Genomic DNA, 18027 nt, shown 5'->3' on the forward strand with positions numbered 1-18027 from the left:
CGGCTGTTATATACAACAGAGAGAAGTAGAGGTCAAAAAATGCCATCATCTTTTTGACTCGGAACCTTAAAACGTCGAAAAATGCAAATTCAGAGGTAATTTCTGTATGGGGGCACGGTTTTGCTCACACTCCTTAAAGCTTAATAACTCGTTCGTTTTATCGGAAATTTCTGAAATCTTGCAGGGATTTTTAAGGGATCAATGCTATTAATTTTGGTGATTAAAGGTCGAGGGTGTATCTCCAGTAAGGTAGGACTTAACGATTTCACTCGTTATTAGCATTTAAATTTTTTTTATAAAACCATCCCTGTCCTCAATATTTTTAATTATAAAATGGTACAAAACTAATGATTACACTTTTGATAAGAGATGGTGCCATACACGTTGTTTCAAATGTCGCCGGGAATGTTAAGCAACTGGTTGCTGATTTTGTTTTTGAAAACACCGTTGCACTTTAAAACTTACATTAACCCAGTAGTTTCCCCAAATAATTTTGCAATTTGTTTTTATTTAACACAGAAAAGCACTTTTCAAAAATCTCATTTTATTTCTCTATATTTTTACATAACATTAATCTATGGAAATAAATTCTTCCCAATAAATGAAACACTACCACTGATTCATTATAGACATCTGTTAACCGCAGACATCCCAATGTAAATCTTGTTAAATCACTACATATTCCCCCCAAATATTGATTTAATTCACGATGAGCCAAGTGGCAGTGAATATAACTACTGGTCCTTTAAAATGTTGAGAAAATTGGCCAGTTGTAGTACTGATGACATAATTGCTATTAGAAAGCAAATAGCAGTAAGAAAGCCATCATAAGACAAAACAAACCCATAGCTTCAGACAATGCAAATCCTAAAATGGCATAAGAGAATAGTTGTTGTTTGAGAGAAGGATTTCTGGCATAGCCAATTATTAAACTTCCAAATACGCTACCAATACCAGCACCTACAAAATCAAATACATATTAACTGTAATCAAATCACAAAAAATTCTATAATTAAAAGAAAACATACCTGAACCAGCTACACCAACAGTAGCAGCTCCTGCTCCAATAAATTTAGCAGCAGAGTCAATATCTCTACAAACTGAACTTGTTTGCAAACTACGGGTAATCTATTAAGAAAAAAATTAAGTTTATATGTTAAACTTTGAAATTATTTAAAGTTATAACAGCTCGAGATTACCATATTTTTATTCTTAGTGTTCTCAGATAATGACATTCAAATTTCAAAAGTTTCAGTTAGTTAAAAAGTTGAGATAATTGATGTTTCTTAAAGTCACAATTACCATTCAGATAAACAAATTTCTTACAAACTTAAGACAAACTTGAATTATTTTTGCAATTTTGCACAAAGCACAGACAAACACATACAACAGTCAACATGGAGGAGCTTAAACTGTTAAGGAAAAAAAAATCTGATTTCTAAATTGAATTTTCATCTTGAATGTATTTTCTATCCAAATAGTAGAATATATTGAAGTGACGACATACCAGGTCAAACATGGAATGTATGATTCAGTAGATTCTTGCTAATCCAATCACTCCCTGCACAAAGTGAAAATGCAAGATTACCAAGAATATACAGTTTTATTTGTTTAAGACGTGACATGACATGACATGTGGGCAGCCTGTTGGCAAAGTACCTGAGAATAACACACACACAGGCAATGAATGAGGTGTGATCTGTTGCCCTACTGTACTGATTATTTTTGGGAGGAAAGAAAGCAAACAGTGTAGCAAGTGACATATGTACAGTACTTTTCCTATGAAGTTAAGATTAAAATACTGTAGAGCTCAATCTATTCATATAAACCACTAGAAAAACTAACACTGTAAGGTGCAATTTGTGAGATGACCGTGATTTCTTTTACTTCTCAACATTCAACAATTTTATTTCAAAAATCGTTATGAAAAATAAAGAACCTATATTTCACATAAGCTATTATACAGGTATCCCTCATACAATATGGTTTTGCTCTAACATAGCTTAAAAATTCAGAAAATCGTCCATACAAAATTTTACAATTCTTAAGCACAAATGCCATTATTCAATATTTTTTTTATTCAAGTAAGCATATGTGTTGCCTCAAATTTGCCCATGGATTGTAGAATATTGGATTTTCAATTTGTTTTGTGCAATGAAAACTGATAGAAGTAAATAAAATTGTACTTTGTCTCAGCTTTTGCATTATGTTAAAGGTTAATGTTTACCTTTAAGACAGACATTAACCTTTAAGACAGTCATTGTGCTTTGGTTTTATAGATTAATCTTTGTATTTAGTAAAGTTTATTTAAACATTTTTAGGTAAGTGTGATTAAACTTTTTCTTTAACCATAGATACGTAATCATTTGTAAAAATGACAAATAAAATACAGCAGTATCTTGGTACTTGAACTGTTCCCAAATCAAACAATTCGGTATTCGAATACAAATTCTGGAAAAAATTGCTTGATACTAGACTGAAAAACAAGGGCCCTTAGAACAAATTTTCAATTATTAACAGTTTTACTTTATCATCATCCATAAAAAATTTTTATGATAAGAAAAATGAAGGTGTTGCTAATATTTCTGAACAAGATTGACAAAGATCAAATGATGAAACTCAATATATATTGAAAAAAGAAAACACCCTTGTTTAACTAAAATTAACAGTAACATGTGATACAGTACTTTTAATTGTGATTTTTAGTTAATTATTGATTGCTTTAACAAATATTTCTCTTAGTGACAAAAAAGAATAGTATACTTTTGCTAACTTTTGGAACCTAACCTTTGTTCTGAAAAAGTAGTGTTATGTGAATCTGTGCTATATAAAACAAAACATAACTACTGTGTCATATGAGGGATCACACACACACACCATCAATTCAATAAATTACTCTCTGAAAAAGGAATAGGAATCAGGTAAAAAGGAAAATAGAGCATTACATTAAACCATAACCAATAAATATGAAAATGTTATATTTACCTGAGACAATAATGGACTAGGTGCATTTAGATTTAATCCAGTAAGCAATGAAGATTTAGGTGGAACCTAGAAAAATAAAATTATGTCAATCAATTATTAATTTAAAAACATTGCTCATATTCCACAGAATTATTTATAAAAAAATGTAACAATGATTTTACAACTAAAGCAGAAAACTGATAAGGCTAATAACTGACAATGAATTTTTGGAAAATTTCTGAATGGAAAATTTTTCCAATACAGTGAAATTCTGTTAACCTAGCATCCAATTGTGTGTCAGCAACTGATAAGCCAGCTTGTTGAGCTTGTCATGGGTGGGAGTTAGGTACACTGGGTAAGTCTGGAGTTAAAGTTTTTGTGTAAAGACCCTCCTAACATGCAGTTCTTGGAAAGGGGAGTGGATTCTCATTTAGAGATGATATATCCAACAATGACATGAATCTATGCTAGGTAAAACCAGTTCATGCAATGATTTTTCTAATTAGTGCATAGGTTTGATATGAGAAGCAGAAACATTTAGCACACTTGGAATCAACAAGGAAACAGTTACAGTTATTGTACACTTATGCTTAGGAAAAAAAAAAGAAAACTGATTTGTTAATTCCACACATCATTAAAACCATGAAAATTTATATGAATTTTTTAATGTATCTGTTTCCATTTTGCTTGAATAAGTCAAATTATTTTTCATTCTCTAACTACATAAAATGTAATTAAATCAGTAATACATTTTTTTTATTTCTGCTTGTTAATAAAGTTGTCCATAAAGGAAAGCATTTTTAACATGTTTTTAGGTTTATCACTGTCCTTAGGACAATAGTCAATACTTAAACAACAGTCAAACAGACAACTCATACAATTACAAATATTTTAAATTCTATCCTAAAATAATTATTATATGGGTTTGATTTAATGTTATATTTTTGGAATAATTAATTTTAAATACTGTTACCAGATGGCACTGTAGTCACAGTATCATATCTAAACCAATTATGTTCAGAGAAAGGTTTATACAGTAACAAATATTATAGTGTTACACAGTGAACTCCTCTATAACATGAATTTGTATAATGCGATTTCCTATAGTTCATAAGGCTATAGGTGTGAGCAATAATACATAGTACTTACAGTGGACACTATAGGAGAGTCCACTGTAATTATTAACCTAAAGTTTTTAAAATATATTTACATTTTTCGCTTTTTTTTTCATCTGTTAAATATAAAATATTAATACAGCATTAAAAATAAAGACACTATCTCTCATAAAAAACTATTATTGATATTGATAAAACTACTGCTGCAACTTTGGTTGCAAGATCAATATAATTTTGAAGATATTAAAATGTAAAACACTACACTTCACATCAAAATGTTAATGAACACTACTAGATTGTCACCTTAGTTTAAAAGTTAACCTTAATGAAGAATTTATCATAGGTAACCATATTCTTGTAATATAGTATTAATAAATAGATGCTCAAGAATTACTTTCAATTATTTTGTACAGATAAGTGAAAATGGTTTATCAAAATGATACAAACACAATCTATACATATTTATTGAAATCTTTTAAATTATTTACTTGGACTATAAATTAATGAGTACTATCCCTTTCTTCTTTGTTATGACTTCAAAAAATTTGACTTTTAGAGACTCCTACACAAATTTTTAATCTTAAGTTCATTTTTCCCCAGAACAGAAAACATTGCATTTCCTGTTCCAGCAAACAACTAACAGAACCATTAGTGATCCTAACACATTTTCTATTTGGATATCATCCCACCTTTTCTCAAATTACACCATTAACTAACACTTGAGTCTGTCAGGACCATCAAAATTAACCATTTTTCATCTAGAAAAATGATTCTTTTACTTTACAATCCATATCACTATTTTGCAAATTCCAATCTCGCAACTTGTGTTAGTCATAGTCAGTCAAAGAGGGTTCTTCTTTACCTTGTGTCTTGAGTTTGGCAATTTTTGTATTTGGATGGTTTGAAGATAACCACTTATAACACATTCTTTCAAAATTTTAAATGCAAAGCTGAAACTGTTGCTGGCACAACAAAACACATCTCTCTCTTTACATTGGCTAAAAACTTATGGAAAGAATACCACAGGATATCCACAATTATTCTCATCTGTAAAAAAAGATGACAATCACACTTCTACTCAACTTATGTGCAATTTCATGTATGGAATACCACCTATATTCCAAGCTGTGATTTTGACAGTTTTTTAAAACACAATCAAGTGCCTTTAAATATGTGGAAATGTCAACAAATCTCAAATTATCAAAAATACTACACCACAATACACAAATGATTTGGGACTATACCAGTGCTATGAAGTGAGGTAAATATATAAAACACAAAAAGAAATAGAAATGGATCTAACATTTTGATGCACTTATTTTCACTTAAATATGCAAAGTAATTTTTAAAACTAATTCTTGAGCATCTACTTCTGATAAATAAATTAGCCATTAAGCCTTGCAGAATAACTTTGTATACAAATTGTAACATTTTGTGTGTAAATACTTTCAAAGTTAAGTATTCATTTCTGCATGCAAATTAAGATCCTCCTGACAAAATCTAATTTACAATAATGTTTATTTTAATAACAAAATTAAAATAGAAAAACAAAAGGTCAACTTGAGAAATTTTCAGACGCGCTTTATACTGGATGGGAGGAGTATTACTATGACAAGGGAAAATTGGGCACATTTTTGCTTCTAATTATTTTAAATGAAATTAAACAGTAAAATAAATGCAATAAGACTAATTTATATTAAGTAAGCTTCATAATAATTTATAAAAAATAATTCATATACAAGTACCTTAATGAACTAGAAAGAGATTTTGATTTAGTATTAATATATTCTATACACAGATTTTTAAAATTTAAGACTAACACATTGAAATTTAAATGAAAATATTTGATTAATAATTCAGAATATGATGGAAAAGATAAATTTAATTATAAACATTGCACATTTATTTATTATTTGTATACAGTAAATGTTGAATGAAGAGTCCATCCAGATTTTACTTTGTTGCTGTATAATCTAGCCTAGTGTTTTTCAATCTTTTTCTAATAGTGGCACCACAACTTCATAATTTCTTTTTCTTTCGACACTTTTCTGTCAGTGTAGAGCTATTGCACTTTTACTAAAAACACATGTGAAAAGTCATGATATTGCTCACACCTATTTTACAGACCCCAGAAGTCATTGCAACATTCTAGTGTCCCACAGCACCCTGGCTGAAAACACTGCCCTAACCTCTTACCCAGAATTGAATAAGGTAAATTTCTGGATGTAGGGTAGATGTACCAGTTTTGGCCAGTGTAGTACCAGTTCTGGCCAGAAAACAAATTTAACTTAAAAATATAATCACAAATGAAACAAACTTTTATTGTTAACTGTTCACACAGTTAACAATAAAAGTTTGTTTCATTGGACAGATTTGAATATGTAATGATTATATTTTTAAGTTAAATTTGTTTTCTGGCCAGAACTGGTACACTGGCCAAAACTGGTACATCTACCCTAATATTTACACAAGAAAAAATACAAAAGTCTTAAATATACTGAAAAGAGTTCCCTGTCCAGGGTGCAGATATTGCACCTCTATGCTTTGATCATGATTAAAGCTTGATTATGGTACTGCAGTGAACTCTATACATCACACAATTTTAAAAAAGTCACTTTAATGAATTAACTTGAAAACTGACTACTTACCTCCTCCCTTGGCTTGTTTACTATGAATGAACTAAGTGGTCTGACAAAATTGCGAGAACTGCTGGCAACCTAGGAAAAAAAAATTGAATATTGTGTTTATTAAAAATTTGTGAGAGAAAAAATAGTTTAGATCATCAAATAGAAAAGAACAATTCTAATAAAATAAAAAAACAAATTCCAATGTTACATATTTAAAATCACAAACAATTCCAAATATTCCTCCAACAACTTTTAATGTTAGATGTTAATGCTTTGATATGTATTGTTCATCTTCAAACAATCACAAAGCATTAGCATCTGACATTAAAAGTTGCTGGAGAAATAAGATGTGGACATGTTTATTTAGAATGGAATGGTTGCAGGCCTCAGAGTGCAATTTTCCCTCTGAAAAAATGAGAAAAGTGAGTTGAAACACAGAAAAAGTGAATACAATAGTGACATAACAAAGTGAAAATATGGAAGGAAAACTTGGCAAAATAGCAGTAAAAGTTTTTCTTCTTATTGTTATGATTAAATACATTTTAAAACTTTCTGTACATACTGTAATATTTCCAGTAAATCATTAATACTTAAAAAAATCTTTTTAACAAGATTTTTCTAGATTTTTTTTTCAGCTTTCTTTTTTGCTTCCTCTTACTTTTGAACACTTAACACTAGCAAGCATGACATGTGCTGCCCATATTTCATTCATGTTCTTGCTATTAACGGCCTTCTCCAGTTTTTTGTTTCCTGCTTCTAACAAAACTTGGCCTGTCTTGGGTATTTCACTTTCTTCTGCTTTTTTATTTTAAACTCTGCTGCAGTGCTATAATCCTTTACTTGTCACAACAGCTTCCTTTTGATGTTCTTCAAAATGTTTGTGATTCCTCTTCTGCTCTTTTTTTCTGTTTCTCTTGTTCTTTTAACTTTTTCATTTTCCAATTGTTCTTGATAATTTGTGTGTGCTGAGGCAGCTAATTTCAGTATATCATTTGTTATCAGTGGTATAGCAACAGGGGTGCAAGTGGGTGTATTATGCACTGGGTGCCACTCGCAGAAGGGCACCCAAATGGTGTCCAAGACAAACTATATCCGTTTCTGGAGGGGGGAGAGGGGCACCAGTTATGTTTGCTACGCCACTGTTTGTTATAGGTACAAGGTGTAGGCTTTGGTCATACATGTTTAGTCCCTCCTTAACAAAAGTGAATTAAGCATTCTTTCTGACATTGATGCTCTATCAGGAGGAAGTGCCCAGCATGAAAATGAAAATCCCCATTCCACATCAGCAGTGCCATGAGAGGGGATCAATGCAAGGTATTCCAGTGTGACCATATTGGTTACGCTGGGATATCTTGCATTACCAAGAGAGTCAATCAATTTAAAATGCTGACTCCAATAATAATCGATTCTCTCATCTGCTGAGTCTGTCCAATCACTCTCAACTCGCTCAAATTGAAGTAGCCACCACTCGTCCTGCAAAGTATCCTCAGCAATGTCACATGGAAGAGCTCTTGCAATGCTTACAATGTCCTTAATAGGTGCTTTTTTTCACTCTATTGAATTTGAGCTTTTTCTATCATATATGTGGAAGCCACAACGTAGTGTTTCTGTAAGCAACTGCAAAAATGCAATTGATTTTTTTGAGATAATTTACTCAACTCATTGGCAGCCTCAGCATGCAAATAATTTCCTCTAATGGCAAAAGATTTGTCTTGTCAAATAATTTCTTTGCATTTAATACATTACTATCAGGCATAACAAACTTAGACTGAAAGACAAGCTTTAAAATATCTACTTTCTTCTAAAGCTAGTTACTAGAATTTTGACAGTCCCACAGTTTGCTGTACAGGACATGTATTAGATAGGGGTTCTTCTCTTTGAAAAAAATTATTTATATTTTGTGAAAATTTCTGCACTCTAAATAACTTGAAGTACTTCTGCTTTCATGGAAGGAACTTCAACAAACAAGATATGCTTCTGTACATCTTGATAATGTGTATATGCAATGTTTCTGGATTAGCCCATCCAAGGAAACATGTATTTAGGTGTCTGCAGACAAGCTGTTCTTTTTGCTCAGACCAAAACCTAATCATTATTTGTAACTTTCTTTCCACATTGCTGGTTTCATCATAACTAATTGTAAAGAATGAAGAGTAGGTTTCTTCAACATTTTTTTTGGAAATAGGGAGCCAATGCTTCAGTTATTAAATAGCACAATTTCTTCTCACTCGTTGATATTCCTTCAGAAAGTTTAGTTTATGGAATCATTGCTTGTAGTATCAGAACCATATAATTCACTCCAAACAACCTTTGAAAAAACCAGTAATAGTTAATTGAAAACAAACGTTTTCGACCGTTAACTCAGTCTTCCTCAGGTTATAACTATTGAGATTTGTTACAACTTCAAAACTCTTTCAGAACGTATTCAAACTTTTGAATAGAACCGCTGTGCATTCATGTTGCTATGGAATCATATGTGCTGTTGACATACGTAATACGTGTGGCACAATAACACAATGCAATTACCATATATCTTGGCGAATAAGACAATAGTTGAACCATAAAAAATTGGCCCCAAAAATCCGGAGTTGTCTTATAGGACAGATACAAAAAAATTAGATTGAAATTTATATAAATTAAAACCATTATAAAAAGACAGACAAACCGTAATTATTTACTTGAAGAGAGTAGGGTATGTGCACAAAATAGAATAGCTCATAGGATGTTTTTGTAAATAGTCAAGGTCATTACCCAAATGCCCGAATTAGTGCGAATGTTTGCAAAAATCGCCAGATGCAAGAAAATAAAATTTGTTCATTCGAAAAATTACAAATAGGACATAATTCCATATACGCTATACAGTATTGTTATTCAGATAATGATTGCCGATCTAAACTAAATTCATAGGCCGTTGATAGTTTGGGGGTTGTCTTATAGGACAGATATATGCTAAAACTATAAAACTTTGACAAAAATTTATACATCGTCTTATCTGAAGGTTGTCTTATCCACCAAGAGTATATCTTGGTGGATAAGACAACCTTCAGATAAGATGAAGTATAAATTATCGTCAAAAATGTTCGTACATTTGAGGTCAGTACATTCCATATATAAACGAAGGGATAGGGATGTATGTACATTAAATAGAGCTGTGGGGAACTTCCCCTTCATAACAAAACTTCCAACCTTGAGAAATGTTACATGCATCTCTAGAATTGATGCAAGTTGTGCGCAGTCAAGCTTAATATATTTCCAGAGTTTCCAGGGTCCGTAGATGGTCCAATCAGTGGGAGAGTTTAATCAATTCTGCGTTTTGCAGATGAGCACTTATGCCCGGGGTTGAGGCATACGTGGAGAGGGCAGTGGTGCCTCTGTTGTGCTCAATATCATACTTGTGCTCGCGTAGATGCTTGCGAGTGACCATTTCGTTGAACTGATGTATACAAGCTCTCTTTGGAATCTGCCATCCCATAATGGAACAGAGTATATCCCCCGGTGCCATTCTTTTATCTACGTTGTCCTTGGAATTGCACATGAGGTCATATATAGTGTTATGCCTCTTGTAAGCAATCTTTTTGTTGGTGTATGCGGCAATTTCCCTGTAAATGGAGTCTAGGTGTTTATTATATTCTACCACGACACGCGATAGAGTGATATTGGAGTCATTAGTGCATGTGTTGGTGTTGTCAGTATGATGCATTTGTGTATAATATGCAGATGCAAGGTTATAAACCAATGTATGGCTATAGCCGTGTTTTGTGGCTATGTTCTGGATGCACTCTATTTCAGATATGGTGTCCTCGATTTTGGAGTGGTGCATGAACGCTCTTTTCGTAAGGGCCCAGAAGGCAGCTACCTTGTAAGAGAAGGGGTCCTCTGAAACAGCAGGGATGAATAACGGAGTGTAGCATGGCTTGTAATGGACCTTAGTGGATATTGTGTTGCCATCTAATTGCATATGGATATCTAAGAAGTTTGCATTTGAGTTGCTTATTTGGTCAAGCGTGGTGTGGAGTCCATACGGGTTGTTATTCATTGCATCGATGAACCTGTTTATATTGGGCTTAGTTTTCCATAAAATAAAGATATCATTGACATACCTCCTATATATATATATATGTCAGAATTAAAGAGGGCATTTGATGCATGCAACATCAAATAAACATGCTTTTCTTTATTCTTTCGTTTACCAGAAGCTAATTCATCAAATAAATTAGAAAAACTTAGAGATTCTCCTCACCTTAATCATCTCCAGAAGCAGAAGCTTTAGAATTTAATTCTGCTTGAGATTTTGAATTATCAATATCTTCTAAGCTATCAATTGTAAATCTTTTTATTTTCTCTACCCTACCTTCTTTTTGAAATTTCATTTTGAATCTTAGCATAAAGACTTGTTTTCTATATATGCTGAAAATCTTTTTTTATTATTAGATTTTCTAGTTCCTCTATTGTGGTATTAATGCCACTAAAGGAACTATTGAAATTATTCTTATCAAAAGCAAAGAGCAGTGTCTCTATTGTGGGAATTATTAAAGATGAGGTGGTTTCTCATTTTTCTGGCTTCCATAGTAATTTCTTTGAATGGTTTTAAAAGTAGAACAATTTTTTCAACGAGACCACTGATATGGGCTCAATGTAGGAATTTTATTATCTATAGCATATGTGACAAGAGCTTTTTGCTGTTCCAACATGTATGTATAATTCCAGCAAGTAGGAACCTCTTGAATTAATTTGTGTTTCTGCAAACCTAACTTGTCTTGCAAATCTTCCAATTTGCTTACAGCTACAGCAGAATGATTAAAATGTGTGACAATATTTCTATTAACTGTGATTATAGTTGTCACATCTTGTTGAGAAAATATGTATTCATTTAGTGTCAGCTGCAGTGAATGTATAAAGCATGATAATGCTTCTAAGTTGCAATTCCTAATTCCAGCTACCATATTTGCTGCAGAATCTCTCAGTACTAAGAGTATCTTATCACTTGTCAACTTATACTGTTCAAGAGCAATTTTCATCTGTTCACCGATTCGTGTAGTTGTGTGGGAACCTTTAAAGGGAACAATTTGCAGAACAGCTCTTTTCTGCTGGAAATCATCTTTCAACTGTGGGCTGTTACACTTAAAAGAGGAGAATTGTAGTCACTGTCCAAATATTGGCAGTTAAAGAAATATATTGTTTCTGTTAAACACAAACACTTCAGCTTTTTAAATAATATTGAAGTTTCCATGCATCAACAATTAAGTGTTGAGATTATTTTAGAAACTTTCCCAAAGGAAGAGATTGTTGATTTTGCAAGGATATTCGATCGTCTTGTTTATCTGACCCGAGGAAGATGGAAATACAAGGCAGAGAAAAATGGGTTTTTTTTTCCACATTATAATTAACTCCAGGATCTCACACTATGAACACAATAAATTAACACTAATCGGCCAATAATGCATGGCCGATTAATCAGTAATCAGCCATTGCATCCTTATATATCACATTATTTGGGACCAGTAAATGAATTATTTTCTCCGACATATTCTGAATTCTGGTAGACTGTTCCACTATTAATAATAAAATAGTGTTAAGAATATTAAAAACCAAAAGGGAGGGAAACTAATAATGAACTTATTATTATTAAAATAATTGGTTTCCAGACCTTAAACAAAACAAATACACCAAATCCATAAGACTGTGTGAAGCCAACTGCCTTGTTACAATTCATTTTACAACGTTACTCCCACATCTGTTCAGGTTATGTAAAAACAACATCATTCCACCCCTCATGTAGCTTCAGTCCCACATTGTTATTAATTCTAATTTCTTTCTGTATTTTCAGAATTTCTGTGTGTTCCTGTAGTCTTCTTTTTAACTGATTGTTTTCTGTCAGAATACTCTTGACACTATTAAAATTTTGCAACCTTCAGTATTGCAGTGTTGTGCCACTGATGATATCAAAATTGTTTTTGATGGCATATATATGTGTTCTTCAATTTTCTTCCGGTTTCACCTAAGTATCTGTTTTCATGTGAACAACTGCAATCCAATTATTTTAATAATAGTAAGTGCATTGTTAGTTTCCCTCCCTTCTGGTTTTTAATATATTTAACAATATTTTATTATTAATAGTGGAACCATTTACCAGAATTCAGAATATGTGGGAGAAAATAATTCATTTCTTCTTCTCTCTGGCCTTCATAGTCCTTGAAGGATCTTGGCCTCATCCAGGATTTTCACCCATTCCTATCTATCTTGAGCCTTTCTTCTCCAGCAGCTCACACCCATCCTTCTCAAATCAACCTCCACATCCTCATCCCATCTTTTTCGTGGTCTTCCTCTCCACCTCCTCTCTGGTCTTTCTCTATATGCTTGACACACATTTCTCTCCAGGTCCATTCTTTCCAAATGCCCAATCCATTGAAATCTCCCTCTTTTGATTTCTGTCACAATATCAGAATTTACATATAAATCTTCAAGTTCTTTATTACTTCTTATTCTCCACTCTCCTCTCTTGTACTGGCCCATATATTCTTCTCAAAATCTACCTCTCAAATCGTCTCAACTGTTCATGTTTGGAGCCATACATGATTACTGGTTTTATATATTCTAATCTTACTGCATCTTAATATTTCTTTAGATGTTAGAATTTGTCTTAAAGTATAATAGCTTCCTTTTCCTGCTGTCACTCTTGCCTTAATTTCCTCATCAATTTCATTCTTTTCTGTTAGCTGAGTTCCTAAGTATTGAAATTTATTCACCTGTTCAAGTTTATGGTCCTTTATATGTAGAATTTGTCCACTGGCCCGACAATCTTTTCTAATTAACTTTATATATTTTGTTTTTCCATCATTAACTGTTAGGCCTTTATCTATTGCTGCTACTTCCATTATTTTAAATGCCTCTTCGATTACCTCTTTAGATCTCCCCAATATAACTATATCATCCGCAAATGCTAAGCACTGTAAATGTTTCTTAAAAATTGTTCCTCCTGCATTTACATCCATTTCCTCATTACCACTTCTAATACTAAGTTAAATAAAACTGTAGAAAGTGCATCTCCCTGTTTGAGTCCTTTCTTTATTGCAAATGCTCTTGACATATCCCTAAATCTTAACTCTGCCTTCCTTCTTCTGTAAAGTTAACTTTGTTATATTTATAAGTTTTTAAGGTATTCCCAATTCCTGGAAACTCTCCCAAACTTTTTCTTCTAATACTATCATAAGCTTTTTTAAAGTCAATAAAAAGTTGGTGTATCTCAATATTATACTCTCAGCATTTCTCCAGAATTAACCTTATTGTGGAGATTTGATCTATAGTTGATCTGTTATTACGAAAACCGCACTGATAATCTTCCACTATATTTTCCATGTATACTGCTAACCTCTCTGCTAATATTTTTAAAAAAATTTTATAAACTATATTCAATAAAGTAATTCCTCTGTAGTTACCACAATCTAGTTTGTCTCCTTTTTTGTGTATTGGGCATATTATTCCTCTATTCCAATCTTGCAGTATCTGTTCACTTTTCCAGATTTTCTTAACAAGTTTGCCTATCTCTAGTTCCAATTTCACACCACCTGCTTTTATCATTTCCAATACTATCCCATTCTCCCCAGGAGCCTTGTTGTTTTTTTAGAGTAAATGAATTATTTTTTTTTTAAATAATTATTCATTTACTGGTCCCAAATAATGTGATATATCACATTATTATATTAAAAATTATAAATACAGTGCACTGTATATGTCAAAAATTGTTTTGGTTAACCATTGGTGTTATAATTACAGTAGAGCGTCATTTATCCGAATCAATTGGGGACTGGGGTTGTTCGGATAACTTTTTATTTTAAGATTTTATTTCAGCTACAATTTCAGTTTTTGTTTCGATATAAAGAAGTTTTAAAATTTAAAATTTAATTATTTTTAGTTTTAATTAACTGGCTACCTAGTTACGTATAAATACAGGCGAATACCCAGTGCACAAAACTCCACCCAAAGGCAAGCTGAACATGCTGGCTTATCAGGTTTGCTGGCATACCAAATGCCATGTTAACGGAATTTCACTATATATTAATTTAAATTTAGAAGTGGCAACAGTGTTGTCAGCTTGAGAGATTAATCTCTCGGCATAGGGTGTTTTCACCTGCAAAGGCATTTTAGGGACTTTCTTAGAAAACAGCCAAAAACGTAAGGATGCTTACAGTACTCATTTTTAATCTGTAGAAGGAAATGCAATTATGAAAAACTTGATTTTGGCTAATAATGACAATATGGCATGAGTATGTAACATTACTCAATATTGGCTTCTGAATTTGTAATGAGAGGAATTTTTTTAAGTTCATAAAGAATTTTTTTTTTAATACACGCAGGGTTCATACAGGTAATTCCATCTTTGTGACATTCCTCGATCAATTATGACATTATTCACTGACTTATTAACATCTTCGCATTTCTCCTTTCCATTACGTAATATTCGGCCAAGCCTATTTAAGCCCATCTTGTACATAATTATATAAATTTCAATAAATAACGACTAACCCGTTACAAAGCTATACATCCACAAGAGCCGAATTATCGGGCTAGAGTTGGCTATAATAAATAAATACTTAATAAGACAATTTGGCACTAGAGCTTGGCGTTAGGTGCCATCTCTTACTAAACTTATTAAAATTATTTATTTAATTTAATTATAATTATTAAGTTTAGTAATAGATGGCGCCTAACGCCAAGCTCTAGTGCCAAATTGTCTTATTAAGTATTTATTTATTATAGCCAACTCTAGCCCGATAATTCGGCTCTTGTGGATGTATATAAATTTCTTTATTAAAAATACTTTATTCACTTACAAAAAATGATAAACTTCATGTAAGATCGATTACCTAATTAGCTACGTCATTTCTACATTACCGTATTTTACGGACTATAAGACACACCTGAATTTTGGAGGCAATTTTTCGAAGAAAAAAGTGCATCTTATAGTCCGTAAAATATGGTATATAAATCTAAAATTGTGAATATTTAGGCCAATGATTTCCAATCTTTTTTCATCACGATACACTTTTAATAATTTAATTTGGCAGCAACACAGTTACTTTGGTAAGTACTGCAGGACAAGTGACGTCACAACAGTGATTTTTAAAACGCAGTTGGTTATTTAGATAACATTTTCTAAACTCCTCGGTAACTATCAGCAGTTACCGGTAACACTGGTTACAATTTCCAAATGTGCCGTCGGAAAGTAGAACTGATTGAACTACTTGTCTGACATCACTTACGTACAGGTATTCGCAGTGGCGACACACTTGAAAAATCTCACGGCACACTAAGGGTCGATTTACACACAACAGTGATGTGCTGGCACAGTGACCATTTGGTGCATAAACATCGATAAATATCACACACAGCCAATCAGTTTCATCTACGACACGTATGATTGACAGAATACAGATCACAAGTGTTGTACATAAAACTCTGATTGGCTATGTGTGATATTTATCGATGCTTACTGCACTGTGCAGGCACGTCACCGTTGTGTGTAAATCGACCCTAAAGTGCCACGGTACAGTGGTTGAGAATTGCTGATTTAAGGCACTAATTTCAACGATTTACAACTTCCTTAGTTATGTGGACTTCAGGTTATGACTAAATCAAAATCAAAAGTCTCCATAATTTTTGTAATTATGCAACCATTTAATCTTGGCATAGACATTAGAGAAATCTTCGGCAGAATTAAACCAAAGATAAATAATTTGCTTTCCTGTTACAATAAAAAGTAAAGACAATTACACACATTATATCCAAATTTTTAGAATATAGCAACAACCTATGCTTTTTCTAACTCCAAAATGTTTTACTGTGGATATTTTGCATTATAATTTTTCATCCTAAGTATATGCATACCTTAAACACATTATTAAACACATTATTAAAACATTTTGTCTATTAATATTAAATAAGAGAACTTATTGAACTTCACCTATTTAACTTACCAAGCTTCTCGAGAGAGGAGAAACAATTTTTGCACAGGTGAACATCTTCAGTCTTTCTCTTGGAGCGAAGCAAAATCTGCAATGTTTAATGATGTTATTGCAAAACGTTTAAGTTACTTGAATAATAACAAAATTTCAAAAATGAAAAATAAGATTTTATTTCAAACTATTTGATCTAAAACTAAATTATTCACGTACTATCCGCTAAAAACCAATATGGCTTCCACGTCCTTTCCCAATTACTACTAAGGACAAATATTATACAAGAAAATATTTCGTTTTATCTCCGTTTGTAAAACTAATCATACAAACAATATTATCATTCTTTTATATATATTATTTCATAATTAAAACGAACGATTCATGTCTAACAGTTATTAAATTTACCGGATTGAAAAATTGAACCTACAACAGCCGGTTGGAGGTGGAGGAGGTTGTCTCGATGCGCAATCGCGATACCGATATGTATAGTCGAGATAGTACCCCTGCTGGCTAAAAACGAAATTAAATCTTTATATTGAATATCTTATTATATAATCTTAGCAGTTTTGTTTGTTCTTTATTAAAGCTTATTACTTTCTTTCACTCTTGTAAACTTAATAAATTCATAAAACTTTCAATATTTTGATGTTGGCAACGATTCCATTATAATTGAATACAAAAGTGATAAACATCAACCATAATGTAAACGATGGAGTATTGATCTTGAAGTTAAAAGTCGTTCTCCGAAAACTAAATTCACGTCAAGTCAGAAATTTTTATAAATAGGTTGACCCGAAATGTCGGATCCCATCCCTCAACGCCGTATGCCTGGCCGAACCTCTGACGAGTATGAAAAAGCATAATTATCCGCGGGGCGTAAAGATTTTAAAATGTCTCAAGAGAAATTTTAATTTATTAATCAGAATTGCGATGCGGAGAAATTTCTGATGCATATTTTGAGTCGCGCATTTTTCAATTTCCGATAGTCGTTTTACAATCATTCAAAATCGCGCGGATAATTTTCCGCGACCGACTAGTGGACGGATTTTCAGTTTCGAGTCGTGCTTTTGTGATTTATATATATCAATATAAAGTAAAAATTACGTATATACTTTTACAAAAAATAATCTGTCACTCCAGTAAAGCCTGGACTCCACATTACAGTAGAGAGTCGTTAATCGGAACACTGGTAATCGGAATCGCCGGTAATCGGCACGATTTTCAGTCGGACTGTGTCGTGCTGAATCGAACGTTTTTGATACTAAATTTACTTCTAAAGTATAATTTTCATATTCTTATATTTTTATATTCTTTTATATTATAATTTTTATATTCTTCAATATATTTATGTTGTTTGTACAAAAT

General features: G+C 32.2%; 1 protein-coding gene across 1 annotated transcript; it reads right to left on the minus strand.

The window, feature by feature from the left end:
• Positions 1-524: 524 nt before the first annotated feature.
• On the minus strand, positions 525-17155 carry ATPsynC (ATP synthase, subunit C). Its single transcript, XM_067286924.1, has 6 exons — positions 17068-17155; positions 16681-16756; positions 6728-6796; positions 2986-3051; positions 1029-1128; positions 525-960 (listed from the first exon to the last, which is right to left on the minus strand). The coding sequence occupies exons 2-6, from the start codon at positions 16723-16725 to the stop codon at positions 797-799; spliced, it is 444 nt and encodes a 147-aa protein (XP_067143025.1). The 5' UTR covers positions 16726-16756; positions 17068-17155; the 3' UTR covers positions 525-796.
• Between the last annotated feature and the right edge of the window lie 872 nt (positions 17156-18027).

This window comes from Centruroides vittatus, unplaced genomic scaffold, assembly GCF_030686945.1.
Source record: "Centruroides vittatus isolate TY-2023 unplaced genomic scaffold, ASM3068694v2 scaffold_386, whole genome shotgun sequence".
NCBI lineage: Eukaryota > Metazoa > Arthropoda > Arachnida > Scorpiones > Buthidae > Centruroides > Centruroides vittatus.

Coding starts and splice junctions, on each gene's coding strand:
- ATPsynC (XM_067286924.1), bottom strand. CDS start 16,725: ATGTTCACCTGTGCAAAAATTGTTTCTCCTCTCTCGAGAAGCTTG. Junction 6,797..16,680: donor CTCCTCTCTCGAGAAGCTTG/GTAAGTTAAATA, acceptor TTTTTTTCCTAG/GTTGCCAGCAGTTCTCGCAA. Junction 1,129..2,985: donor CTAGTCCATTATTGTCTCAG/GTAAATATAACA, acceptor TTTTCTTAATAG/ATTACCCGTAGTTTGCAAAC.